Source organism: Lagopus muta, chromosome 25 (assembly GCF_023343835.1).
Source record: "Lagopus muta isolate bLagMut1 chromosome 25, bLagMut1 primary, whole genome shotgun sequence".
Classification (NCBI taxonomy): Eukaryota; Metazoa; Chordata; class Aves; order Galliformes; family Phasianidae; genus Lagopus; species Lagopus muta.
Window position 1 is genome coordinate 557,712 of NC_064457.1, and position 12,671 is coordinate 570,382.

Here is a 12,671-nt window from a genome sequence, read left to right on the forward strand (position 1 = left end):
TGCCGGGGCTCCGCGCGGGGCTACGCAGCATCGGCCGCATCCTCGGCGCTCCGGCGGCCGAAGTCCATCCAGTCGGGGTAGAAGTGGTCGTGCAGGGCCTCTACCGCCCCGTTCCCCTGCACGAAGCCTTTGCGGTCGCTCAGCTCTGCGGAGGTGAAGGGAGAGGGTCAGAGCCGCCCGGGGCCGGGGCTGGCGGGGAGAGAGCCGGGAGCTGCGGTACCTGCGAAGACGTGGGGCAGGAAGCGGGAGATGAAGCGCTGCTGCTGCTCCTGGGCCGGGGGCTCGGGCCAATCCCGCCGGGCCGGGCTGGAGGGGGGGCGGTGGGAGCCTCCCGGGACCTTCGCTGCCGGCCGGCACAGGCAGGCGGTCACCGCCGTGCTGAGGATGAGGCCGAGGAACACCTTCGTCTTCATGGCTGCGGAGGGAAGGGGAGAGAGAGACTGCAGCAGCAAACCGGAGCGAGAGATGGGCAGCGGCGTGCTCGACCCCAGCGCCCCTCCGCCCCTCCCGGCCGCTCCGCACGCCCCTCCTCACCTCACGCTGCTGCTCCGGGGCTCCGCGCGGCTCCCTGCGCTCCGTCCGCACTTTTGAAGGCGCCCGCGCTGCGCTCCGCCCCGGGGCGGCTCCGACCGCTGCGGTGTTCGGGGCGCAGAGATACGGGGGATGGATGCACAGACATGCATGCAGCCATGCAGCGCACACACAAACGGATGCACACGTATCTACCCACAGGTGCACACATCCATGCATACACATCTGTGCGTGCACACATCCGCACACACACAGACACACATCCATACACACGTGCACATATGTGTACATGCACACACATCCCTTCACACACACACCAGCTCTGCTCCGAGCTGCCCCACAGCACAGCTCTGTGCCCCACACCAGGACGTGGGGGGCAGGGGTCCATGGGCCACTCAGAGGCTGCAGCAGCTGCAGGGCCCCTTCACAAACCACACTGTGGTGCTGGACACAAACCTGTACATGGACCATGGATACACGTGTGTTCACTCGGTCACAGAGGCAGAGATGTGGGTACACAGATATGTGTACAGGTGTATGTATGCATACCAGGTATGTGTGTGTCTGCGCAGATAGATGTACTTACATTTCCATGTGCTTACACACACTGCAGCAGACACAGAGGCACACACACAGTATTTCTGTAGAGGCAGAGTGCTGCACGGCTCAGCTGCACAGAGTGCTGTGTCTGCCTTTGAAGGTTCACAGAAAGGCAGAGCCGAGCTGCACAGCCGCAGAGAATGAGCGTACAGCCACGAGTGGCTGTGAAGCAGAGCTGTATTTCACACAGACACAGAGCTGTTCCTCCCCCCACATCATCCCCACACTCCCGGGGCGGCTCAGCCCCCTCTCTGTGCTCGGAGGAACAGCGCTGGGGCTGCCGTTATCTCACAGAGCCACGGCTCCTCTTGTATTGACCCTCATCCCGCAGTGTTTGGGAACATTTGCCTCATCCCTTCAATAGAGGATGCAGCAGTGACGTGTTGACATCTGCCCCGGCCCTGGCCGTGTTTGCAGAGGGGAACCAATCCTCAGATAAGCCCCAAACAAATGGGCTTTGGATGGGCAGGAGGCAGCGTGCCCTGCTCCTCCGCTGCCCGCAGCAATCAATGGATCCCTCTTGGGAGCGATTTTTACAAAGAACAAACAAATTGTTTTGTCATTTTGGGCTTTTAATGGCTCAGTCTGGGCCCAATGAGCCGTGCTGTGATGGGCTCACAGCGGCTGCTCCCTGCAGCCCTCGCTCTGTGGGGCTGTGATGTGGGGCTGTGACGTGGGGCTGCAGTGCCCATGGGCACAGGGCCGTCCTTGTGTCCTTGTGCCATCAGAGCACTGCACCACAGCCATGGGAGCAGGGACAGCACGGACACCTCGCAGACAGCAGGTAAATGTCTGGCCCTGCAGCAGGCACTGCTCAGCTCCTCCAGCCCTGGCTGTGTGCAGAGGCAGCGGGGCTGTCTTCTTTACCTTCCCAACACAGGGACCACACAACGTCCCTCAGTGCAGGCAGGAGCTCTGAGCAGTGTTGGCACGCAGTGCCTTTGCTGATGGGTGGAAGGCAGCTACTGCAGCAAACTGCTTTCCGGGAGCAAGGTCTCACCGGGAAGTACAGGGCAGCAAGGTGAGCTGAGTGCAGGGAAAACCAGGCTGAAAGTCAGGGCCTTCCACAGCAGCAAGTAGATGAACACGCTTTTTGAGGGCTGCCAACCCCCCACAGCTCCCAGCGGTGCCACAGGTTGGGATGGAGCTGCCTGCAGTGCTGCAGAGGGAAGCACACAGACTTCCTGCTTGTGCTGCACTTGCAGACCCACATCTCCAGGCCTGTTGCAAAACTGTTCCACCCCTGCACTTTCAGTGACCTCCAGCTGCAGCCCGGCCTGCAGCAAAGCCTGGTTGTAGGAACAGAACCCTCCCCTGCAGCTCCTGAGCCCGCACACCTATGGGCAAGCAGGGGGCACCTGGCGCAAGGCTCCGTGCGGCCCAGTCCAGCGAGGGAGTGACTCAACCTCCGCCCTTGGGCCGTTTACTTCAACTTTGGCCAGGGATGAGGAAGAGCAGCACTGCAGTTGCTCTGCGTTCCCCTTCTTGCACTGGGTCGCACTGCACTGCACTCACAGCTGCGCAGCACAGCAGCTCCACGCAGCACCGGGGCTCCGGCGCTCAGTGCTGTGCCACAGCCTCACCGAAACAAAGCATTTTGGCTTCAAAATGCAACTGAATAATCCACCAAGCCAACACTTTTCAAAACCATTTTTATTTAAATAAGACTTTAAATACATTACATAAAACATTAAAAATGAAACCAAAAATCTGTTACTTCACAGGGCATTAGGCAGCAGTCGCTAGTAACACGTAAGCTCTGCAGCTCTATTTACAATGATACTTGTTACATTAGTCCAAGATTGATCCCTTGTCAGAAGTTTAACCCAAGGCGATGTTCCTTCAGGTACAGCAGCCCACGCTCTTTGGGCTTGTGTGACATCAGCACCTGCCAGGCCAGGACTGCAGGCACCCAGCCTTAAGGTCACTCCATTTGCTCAGCTTCCCCAGATCCCTCTACCACTGGGAATGACAGCCTACAGAGGGGTCCTGTCTGCCCTGGCCGTGCCACAGCTCGGCACCTTGCTGCAGGGCCCCCATGGTCACTGCCCATGGAAAGGGGAGGGCAGAGCTGGGGGCAGAGCTGGGGGCAGGCCCTGGGCTCAGCAGGGCACTTGTGGCGTTTTCCAGCCTGAAGCTAAACGCCCAAATTACCTCTGTTAAATGAGGGACAGCAAGACGAGATAGCATGGGCTCTTGTCAGTTTATTACATCACTGAATTACACCAGTCCAGACTGAACAGTGGACCCAAGAATGGTACATTACACAAACCGACTGGTTTTAAACTTATGACAAGGGACAGATGGGAATCTCATTGTAAGGAAATCTTCTTGCATAAAGCTTCAGTGGCCCATGGGCACTTAAAACCCATGGACTTTCAGCTGGTCGTCTTTGGCCAGTCCAATCTGCAAGAAAAAAATGCACTTCATAGCACCTCACACCACTCAAACCTCTGTGAGCATTCATACACCATCTGCACTGCAGAACTGACAAATTCCTGCTTCGCCCCAAAACACGGAGTGCAAACAAGACTGCAACTGCAAAATCTCACAGAATAACGTATTTCTCCAGCAAATGTTTCAGTAAGCACAGGAGCAGTCTCCTCCCTCCGCTGCTCTTTTGCACACAGTCAGGTTCTGCTCCGCTCCCAGTTCAGCAATTAAGCCTTACCTCGACGAGGAACTGGCAGATGTTCTTGCGCTGGTCGCCCTGCAGCTGAATCACTTCTCCATACTCAGGGTGCTCGATCACAGTACCATTGCAGGCAAATTTCTGGGGAAAGAAGAAGGCTCCTTCAGGACGACAAAACCTCTGACTGCTACCCCAGCCCCACAGCTCCCCGTGTCCCACCGCCCCCGGCCCCACACAGTCCCACAGCCCACCTTCTTGAACGCCTTCACCAGTTTCTTTTTATCGTAATCATCCGCGATGCCCTGGACAGTTGTGAGGGTCTTCCTGCCGTTCCGCTGCTGGATCCTTATATGGATGTAGTCCTCAGTGCCGGCAGGAAGCAGGTCATCACCCTTACTTGCATCAGCAAAGGGGTCTGCGGGGAGAGCGCGTCAGCGCCGGCCCCGCCCCGCCGCGCTCCCATTGGCCCTCCCGCCCGCCTGTCACCCTCCGCCCCCACCCCCTCCCCGCCCCCGCCCCCCCGCGGCTGACGCAACGCGGCCCCGGAGCGCAGCTGCGCCACGGGGCGGAGCCGCCGCAGGGAGGGGCCGCCGGGCCCGGCCCGGCCCAGCGCCGCACAAAGGCCTCACCGAAGGGTTGGAGGTTCTGGATAGCGGACATACGATACGCTTCCCTTCCCTCGGCGAGGCGGCGGCGGCGGGCGGCGGCGGAGGCGGCGACGCGGCGGGTGGCGGCGGCGGCGCGAGCGGCTGAGACGGAGGATGCTCTCGCGGCGGCGGCTGCGGACGCTGTCACGGGGGCGGGACCGGCGCCGCCCGCTTATATACCACCTCCGCGTGACGTCAGCACGCACGAGAAACGAGCGCGCCGATTGGCCCCTCCGCGGGGGCGTCACGACGTACGGCCGAACGCGGCCACGCCCCGGCTGGCGCGACGGGAGCCGTACGCATGCGCAACTCTAAGCCGCGCGGGGTGGGGGGGGCAGCAGCACGCGGTGCGGCGCACGCGCAGTACGGCGGCGCCTCGCGGGGCCTCGGGCAGCGCCTGGCCGGGCGATCGCGCTGTGCTGCGGCCGCGCTGCTCCCGGCGGCCCGCACGGCTCGGCTCGGCTCGGCTCGGCTCGGCGCTGTCCTCGCGTTTGCGGAGCCTGCCGCCCCCTTCGTGCCATCCGCTCCCCGCAGTGGCGGCTCCAGGCCCCGCGATGGCTGCGGTCCGCCCGGCCCTCGTCCCCGCCCCGTGAACGTCGGGGTTCGGTGCCGCGGAGCCCCCCGGGCCGCTCGCCCCGCGCCGAGGCGGCTGGGCGGCTCTGTGAGGCCCCTGCCCGGGGGCTCCGTGGGCGGCGATGGGCCGGAGGTCCCTTAAAGCAGACGCGCTCAGAGCAGCTTCCAGGGCTCCCGCCGTGCGGCCCCGGCTCTGCGCTGCGAGAGCGGTGCGATCGGCTGCTGAGCGCCGCGTGCCGTCAGGCAGCATCGCACGCAGCCCTGCGGTGTGCTGAAGCAGCGTGTGGGTACGGAGGGAGGCGAGAATGGGGCAGAAGCCGTGAGGTTCGTGCGGGGTTCGAACGCCTCTGGGCGCCGATGGGCCGCGCGGGGACGGAGCCGCACGGCGCTGTGCCGCTCAGCCAGCGCTCCTCTGCGGCCGTCCGCGCCCCGCCGTGGTGCCGTTCATTTCCGAGGGACGATCGGCACCGCGCCGTGCCTCTGCGGCCCTGGCAGCCGTCGCACGGTGGGGACACTTCGTTCCTGGGGCTTTGATTGAGATATCCCCATTCATTGCCTTCTGCCGGGAGAAGGATCGTTTGCTTGGCTGTACTTCAGCGTCTCTCTGGTGCTTCTAAAGCATCTGTTACTTTTCCGTGTCGTTATGTGCTGGAGCACTGGCTAAAATTGTCATTAAAATGTGGATTTGCTCCACAGCCGCCGTGACCCAGCAGACAGCACTTCCCTCCCCTCTGCTTCTGCTCAATTTCCCCTCTCCCGGATCAGGAATCATCTCCCGCAGCCACGTACCGCCCCGCCGGACAGCAGAGGAGGAATCTGACGATGTCAGCGCACCTCGACCGGCAGAGCGCTGCCAACGGAGCGCTTTTACCGCCAGGGCTCCATCGGAGCAGGGAGCTGCGGGCCCCGAGCTGCCCGCGAGGTGGCAATGCTGCTCCGTCCGCCTGCACGGCGGTTTTGCAGTGGCTGCGACATTCCTAGAAACCAGCTTTTCTCCTCCATCCTTCCTGCAGCCTCCGTGTGACTGCACGGAGCTGGATTCAGGATGAGCTGCATTTCTGGTGTGCGCTATTTGATCCCATCAGTCAGCAAAGCAGCACCAGCAATAAATGTGCTCCTGGATCGCACCGCAACACGGCTGCTGTGAGCACAGCGCTATGGGGCAAAGGTCATGCAGGGAATCCCAAAGGTCACCACCCCTTCTGCACGTGGGCATTCCTGGGAATGCCTATCCCAAAGGTGGCAAACCCCGGAAAAACACGGGGCGATTGTGCTGCTCTCTGCCCGCCCGAGGTCAGGGCTGTGGGGCGTGCAGTGAAACACATCTGTCTGCTGGGTGCTGCTGGGATGGAGGCACCGTAACTGGGCCGTGCGAAGGGCAGCTCCTGACGCTCTGTCCCCACACAGCAATGTGTCCCGATGCCATCCTGCCATGTGCTGCTGAAAGCAGCTGCGGGCACCTTCAGCTCCTGCCTCCCCCTCTGCAGCACTTTGCTGTGCTGCTCCTATGGTGTCCCGCAGGGTGCGCTCCGCCCGCTGCATGGGGCTGAGGTCCTGCCCTCCCCAGGCTGCAGCCTTCCTCCCGTGCTGCTCAGCCTTTGTCATCTCCGGCTGTGAAACCTCCTCTCTCCGCGAGGTGCCAGGAGAGCTCTGAGCACGGGGCTGTCTGGGAGCACTGCTGGGCTGCGAGCAGGAACAAGCTCAGCTCTTTGCTGCTTGGCAGTCCCTGAAGCAATGGGGGCAGTGCAGCTCCTCCTGGGGCAGGGACATGTGGGGTGGAGGGCGGGGAACTCCTGTGGGTAGGGATGGCAGTTCCAGACCAAGGAACTGTGCTCGTACTGTGCATGGTGCATTTGTCCTCTTGCCTACATTTGGGGCTGCAACATTCTGTGGGTTTGCTGCGGAAAAGGAGACCGAATCCCTTTCCACCCCAGCCATGCCCTGCATTGCTCCTTGGGGCTGTCCTGCAGCAGGATGGTTCAGACCCCCCCTGGTTCATAGCCCCACACACATTGCTCACACCACAGGACGGTGCTAAGCAGCGCTGTGCTGGGAGCCCTCACTTGGGCACTCAGCAGCAGCCAGGAGCAGCAGAGCAGCCCAAACTCACAGCAGGGAGCAGCAACTGGGATGGAGAGATGGGGAGATCGCCCCCAACACACCCCATGTTGTTCCTGCCTGCCCTGTGCAGCTCCGCTGTGGAGCAGAGCTGCTGCTCTGGGACACTGTGATTCCTCTGCATGAACCACCTCTGGGGATGCCCCCTCCTCACTCAGTGATGGGGATTGAGGTCAAAGGGTTTTCTGCTATGGAGAGGCTGAGATATAGCATTAAGGCAGCTCAGGGAGCAGGGCAAGGGGCTGGGCGGGTTCTCATGCTGTCTCCTGACAGAGGCACAGGGCTGACTCAAAGCCATTGCAGCACACCACGGACTGCTGTGCTCAGCAGCTCTCGGTCCCATTCCCACATGTCAGCAAAGGAGCTGCTGCCAGGTGTGCCCGCTGTCCTGCTGCTCACACACCGGGGTCACACTGTGGCTGAAGGGTGATAAAGAGGTGCTGTGAGAAGGGGCTGAGCTGCCAGGGCTGCTCACAGTTAGATCCCAGTGGGTGCAGCAGGGCTGGGGCTGAGGCAGAGGAGCACAATGGGACATGGGGGGCAGCAGGGCTGTAGCACATCTCCTGGGGGGCACGGAGACAATGGGAGCACACTGCTTCCCACTGTATGCCAGGGAGAGGTCATGGGGAGACCTGAGCTGGGCCCAGCCCTGGGCAGCTCTCAGCCCCGGGAGGTTGGTGCCATTCAACAGCTGGGTCTGGGCCCTGTCCAGAGCGCCCGATCACGGGGTGCTTCCAATGCTCCAGGCAGGACAGTGAGGCCCTTGGTGTGGGTGCCCCTGTGTTCAGCCCCATTCTGCTGCACACAGCGGGGCCTGAGGCAAAGCTGCTGTCAGCCAGGAGCTGCCCTGCAGCCAGCACAGCGCTGTGCCCTGAATGGCTCGGAGCAGAAGGGACCTCAAAGATCACGCAGTTAAATGGGAGCGAGGTGCCGGACTGCTGAGCAGGGGAGGGGGGGACCGGGGCTGCAGGGGGTGCGTGCAGCAGCAATGGCGGCAGCGGAGGTGGCAGCGCCTGGCAAAGGGCCACAGCCCGGCTCTGCTGACTGGGCTGAGGGCCGGGGCGAGGAAGCCGAAGCCTTCGGTCAGCACCTGCTTCGCCCCACTTCGCGTTTCCCTTACGAGGCAAAACCCACGAGCCGCGCGCAGGAACGCGCCCAGCCCTGCGGCCCCTCCCTGCTGGGCGCCGCCTACACGCAGCAACTCCCCGAGGGCCAAACACGGGCCGCCCGCCAGCGCCTTCCGCGCAGCCCCGTCCCGGCGCCGCGGGGATCGGCCGCTTGCACAACGCGGCCACCGCCCGGCCCGGCCCGGCGTCCGTGGGGACAGCGCGCCCCCCGTGCTGCTGCGGCTTTGTGCCTTGTGCCCTCCGGGTCGGGGCACAGCAGCAGCCGTGTGCTCTGCCCGTCCCACGGAGCATTGATCGCGGCCAGCGTTGTGTGCCGGCCTGGAAGAGGAACGGGGACCTTTTGTGGGCTGCGTGGAGGTCGGCCAAAGCCCGGCTGTCGTCCCTGCTTTTGGCTGGGAGAAGTCAGTGAGCAGGGTGCCCGTCTGCCTGCAGAACGCTGCCATCCCTCATCTCCCGCTGCCCTTCTGCTGGCACTCGAGCTGCTGTCTGCATCAGGCCCCAATCCCCAAATAGGAATTGTTGTCACCCTGAGCTGCACATCTGCCGTGGGCACAGCTCTCCCAACGGCCAACATGCTCCAGGCTGCACGGACAGCCACACCACCACAAAGCTGCTGCCTTTCTGCCCTGCGCTCACCACGGCCCCCCTGGGCTGGCAGCAGGTTTGGGTGAAACTCATGGGGCTGAGGTCAGTTGCTCCCCACAGCCAGCAGCACCACAGTGTGCAAACCCTCTGTGCTCTGCATCCCCTGCTCCAGGACGGGCTCACGCAGATCTCAACCTTTGGTTTTCAGACCCTGGCTGCAGCCCATCCAGCATCACACGCTGGGAGCTTCCTCAAACCTGGGCCCCACACTGAGCCCATCGCCTCGCAGCCCAGGGCAGGTGCTGCCCAGGGTCGGGTTGAGGGGCTCCAGCTGCACTCACCCGGCAGCCATTTTGGGGACGCGGCCGTGCCCTGCTGTGGCATGCCCAGCGCCGGGCGGGGAGCACAGAGGCGGGGGCCCCCCGGCGTGTTCCCATCGCTGTGTCAGCGCCGCCGCCCCGCCGCCAGCCAGGCGTGCCGGGAACCGCCTGCACCTGATTGCAAAACGGCCGGGCGCTGCGCTGGTGCCACGTTCCCAGCAGCTCCTGGGAGAGGCTGGAGGCCAAGGTGGTCCCCCCTTGCACCCTGCAGAGCCCCCGCAGATGTTCTGAATGCCACCTGGGGTCCCCATCACGTCAGAAGAGGTGGGGAGGGATGCGGGCACGGAGCTGTGGTCTGAGTGTGGAGCAGCACCAGGTGTGGGAACCACGTACCGTGCATGGCTGTGGCACGGCCATGGTGCGGGCATGTGTTCTGTGCCATGGCTGCGGGTGCACAGTGCCCAGCTCCTGCCCTGGGCCGCAGCGGGTGGCTCGCTGCCGGGCTGTGCCACATGCTGTGCTGGCCTGGCTCACAGATGAGCCTGGGACTGCTGCTGGGTGCGAGGCCTCACTGCAGCGAAGCTCACATTCCTGCAGCAGCTTTTGGTGTTGCTCAGTGCTGCGGCACATGCTGGTCAGGATGGCAGTCGCATGGTGACCCCAGCACTGTGTCCCCAGCACAGGGTGGGAAGCACGGCGGTGGCTGGAGGTCAGTGGAGCTGTGCAATGAAGCTGAGCCAGGGCTGCCCACGGGTCCCCAGGGTCACAGGGATATGGTGAGCTCAGGGGACAGGAGAGATGCAGAGCCTTCTCTGCTGGCTTAGCACCAGGAGGGCCGGCACATGTCTGGTGGTGCTCAGTGAGTCCTGGCCTGTGTACAGTGGGGGGAATCTCTCCCTCTTCCACCCACAGGCCTGGGCACAGGGCAGCCACTGTGGAGCCAACCCGTGCCAAATAGGGCAAGGGCTGAAGGACCTCCTTGGCTCAACACAGCTGCTTGTGATGCTCCGATCTCCTGGGGACACCAGTGTGAAGCCCCCAGCTCTGTGTCACTGAGACCCACGCGTTGTGAGCCGTGGGTTTGGCTGCTCAGAGCCCAGCTGTGCCGGTGGATGGGCCTGCTTGGTACCACACAGGGACAGGGCAGGCACGAGACCCCCAGAGCTGTGGGACCCCTGGGCAGCAGCACAGGGCTGGTTCTGCTGGTTCTGCCCGCAGTGCAGGTGAGCCCGAACCGGGGCCAATGGGGTCCATCTGCCCACCGAGTTCCCCGGGCACAGCAGTGCGGGTGGAGAGCTGTTTCTCAGGCTCTGGCTGATGGTGAAAGCTGTTTCCCAGGCGTGGGCCGGGAAGAATGCAAACCCTCTGAAGTCCTCTGTAATTACCGCCGGGCGAGTTGCAGCGTGGAGCCGAGCCCCAGCCGCGGGCGTGGGAGCGAGCGGGTGACGCACCGACCCGTCCCCTCCTGCCCCAGGAACGCGGCGCGATGACTCACGGCCGCGGGGCAGGTGGGGACACGCGGCGTGAATGGGAACGGCAGAATGCCGGGGCTGCACCCCGCTGCACTGTGGAGCCCCGTGTCCCACAGCCGCTCACCCCGTGGGGCCGAGTTCCCCGTGCTGCCCGCACCTCGGTGCCGAGCCCGGCTCTGTCCCGCACGGGGATGTCACCAGGCACAGGGAACGCCGCTCCCCGGCTCTGCGGATGGCTCGGGCCGCGCAGGGGCCGCGCTGTGATGTGACTCTCGCATCCCTCCAGCACCCCCAAGCAGCCCTCTCCCAGCCCGCTCTGCAGACACAGCCACGGACGGTGTCACACGGCCGTGTTTCGGACAGTCCTGAGCCAGCAGGTGCCGAAATGCCACTCAGCGCTGCACTGCGGCCGGTGTTCGGCCCACCACGGGGGGCTGCGCGTCCGTACGGCGGTGGGCCGGGTGGCCTCGGGCCTGGCAGGGAGAACAGCGGGGGTCAGCACGGGGGGGGGCATCCCAGAGGGAAGGGCTGGGGCGGGTCGTGGGCTGTGGCAGAGGCGCAGCTACAGAACCGACTCAGAGCTGCCCGCAGACATGCGTGCACATTCTTGCACATACGTGTGCACCGCTCACACGTCCCCTCCCCTCTCCGCCCGAGAAGGGCTCAGCGCAGCCCCCGCTCCGGGACGCTGAGCCCGACCTGGAGCAGCACCGAGCTGCGTGCGGGCCGCAGGCAGGGAACGACTGTCCGCACTGCAGTACCCCCGCACAGCCCTGTCCGCTCCGCAGCCCGGTGAGCTCCAGAGCACTCCGTGTGTCCCAGCGCACGCTGCTGCACCCCCCACCCCCCCGCCGCCGCCCCGCCCCGCCGCACCCCGCCCCGTTCCCGTCCCGCTCCGCCACCAGCGGAGGGCGCCCGTGGGCAGCGTTTGTGCCTCCGGCAGCGCCCGGCGCATCCCCGCGGGGTTCGGGAGCGCTCATCAGCGCGTCCCCGTTGGGCTCAGGGGTCCCTGCGGGTCTGTCGGGTCCCAGCGGGTCCCTGCGGGAAGGCCCGACCCCGTCCCAGCGCGTCCCGGAGCCGCAGCGCATCTCTTCCCGCTCCGTGTGCCCCCCCGGCCCGGGGACACCGCCGCCACCGCCGCCGGGAGCTCTCAGGGCAGCGTCGGACCGGCAGCACGCGGCTGGGGGTGCCGGGCTGAGGGGCTCCCCCGATGGTTCGCTTCCCTGCAGTGGCTGAGCGCAGTTATTTGGATTTTTAAAAAATCAAATAAATGATCATGAAAAAAACAAACAAACAACAACAACAGGGGAAAGAGCTGATGCGAAGAAGAGACTGATAATTACTGTTGCTTATCGGGAGGATCGGCCGCGCTCCAGGCGAGAGGAGCACAGTGCCAAGCGCGGCGCCGGGCCCGGGCAGATCCCAGCCCTGTGCCAGACAGCCGCCCGCGGCCCTGCGCTTTGAACGCCGCACAGAAAACCATTAAGGGCTGCGAGGCGTGCGCTGAGCCGGCGAGCTGGAGGCAACCCAGAGCACGCTGACAGGGGGGACCGTCGGCACCCAGCGGCAGCGGGGCGGGGCTGGCGGCTCGGAGCGCACGGCCTCCAAGGGGCCGGGATCACAGCCAGTGCCCACCCAGGATTGGGGCTCCCCTGGCGAGAGCCCCGGGAACGCAGTGCCCGCAGCTCGGGATTCACAGCCGCCCGAGCGCAGCGCTGTGGGCAAAGAGTGAGAGCGGCCGCGCTCTGCCCGCGGTCAGCATTGGAAAGAATGCGCGCAACTCTGTGCTGCGTGCCGGGGTGAGGGGTGAACAGACGGGGTGTGATCGCGTTTGCACACTGCCAGTACGAGGGTGAGGAAATGCAAGAGCCTCTCGCTACCTGGAAGACAGATGCTGAAAAAATAATGTGGGGAACTGCGAAGGTTGGGGGTTGCTGTGGAGATAGAGCTGAAACACTTTGTGATAGCCTGAGAGTTTGGCTCTTCTCAAACACGAAGAGCATCCTCTTGTCTGGGGTAACACAAGCTCTGTTCTGTCGTCCTGCCTTTCCCTTGCCAAGCCCTGG

At 64.0% G+C, this 12,671-nt stretch overlaps 2 protein-coding genes across 3 annotated transcripts; both read right to left on the reverse strand.

The window, feature by feature from the left end:
- Window positions 1-8: 8 nt before the first annotated feature.
- Window positions 9-604, reverse strand: LOC125684466 (gastrin/cholecystokinin-like peptide). Of its 2 annotated transcripts, XM_048926634.1 has the most exons (3): window positions 535-604; window positions 221-415; window positions 9-145 (listed from the first exon to the last, which is right to left on the reverse strand). In XM_048926634.1, the coding sequence occupies exons 2-3, from the start codon at window positions 411-413 to the stop codon at window positions 21-23; spliced, it is 318 nt and encodes a 105-aa protein (XP_048782591.1). In that variant the 5' UTR covers window positions 414-415; window positions 535-604; the 3' UTR covers window positions 9-20. The 2 variants fall into 2 exon arrangements, with proteins under 2 accessions (XP_048782591.1, XP_048782590.1); XM_048926633.1 differs by lacking the exon at window positions 535-604 and having other exon boundaries at window positions 221-464.
- A 2,716-nt stretch (window positions 605-3,320) lies between these two features.
- On the reverse strand, window positions 3,321-4,524 carry EIF1 (eukaryotic translation initiation factor 1). Its single transcript, XM_048926630.1, has 4 exons — window positions 4,393-4,524; window positions 4,015-4,178; window positions 3,803-3,904; window positions 3,321-3,537 (listed from the first exon to the last, which is right to left on the reverse strand). The coding sequence occupies exons 1-4, from the start codon at window positions 4,421-4,423 to the stop codon at window positions 3,493-3,495; spliced, it is 342 nt and encodes a 113-aa protein (XP_048782587.1). The 5' UTR covers window positions 4,424-4,524; the 3' UTR covers window positions 3,321-3,492.
- Between the last annotated feature and the right edge of the window lie 8,147 nt (window positions 4,525-12,671).

What these genes read in the sequence shown, in the direction of transcription:
- LOC125684466 (XM_048926634.1), bottom strand. Translation starts at nt 413, where the DNA reads ATGAAGACGAAGGTGTTCCTCGGCCTCATCCTCAGCACGGCGGTGACC. An exon ending in CCTGCCCCACGTCTTCGCAG is followed by an intron (nt 146 to 220) that starts GTACCGCAGCTC and finishes TCACCTCCGCAG; the next exon opens with AGCTGAGCGACCGCAAAGGC.
- EIF1 (XM_048926630.1), bottom strand. Translation starts at nt 4,423, where the DNA reads ATGTCCGCTATCCAGAACCTCCAACCCTTCG. An exon ending in CCAGAACCTCCAACCCTTCG is followed by an intron (nt 4,179 to 4,392) that starts GTGAGGCCTTTG and finishes CTCTCCCCGCAG; the next exon opens with ACCCCTTTGCTGATGCAAGT. An exon ending in TGGTGAAGGCGTTCAAGAAG is followed by an intron (nt 3,905 to 4,014) that starts GTGGGCTGTGGG and finishes TTCTTTCCCCAG; the next exon opens with AAATTTGCCTGCAATGGTAC.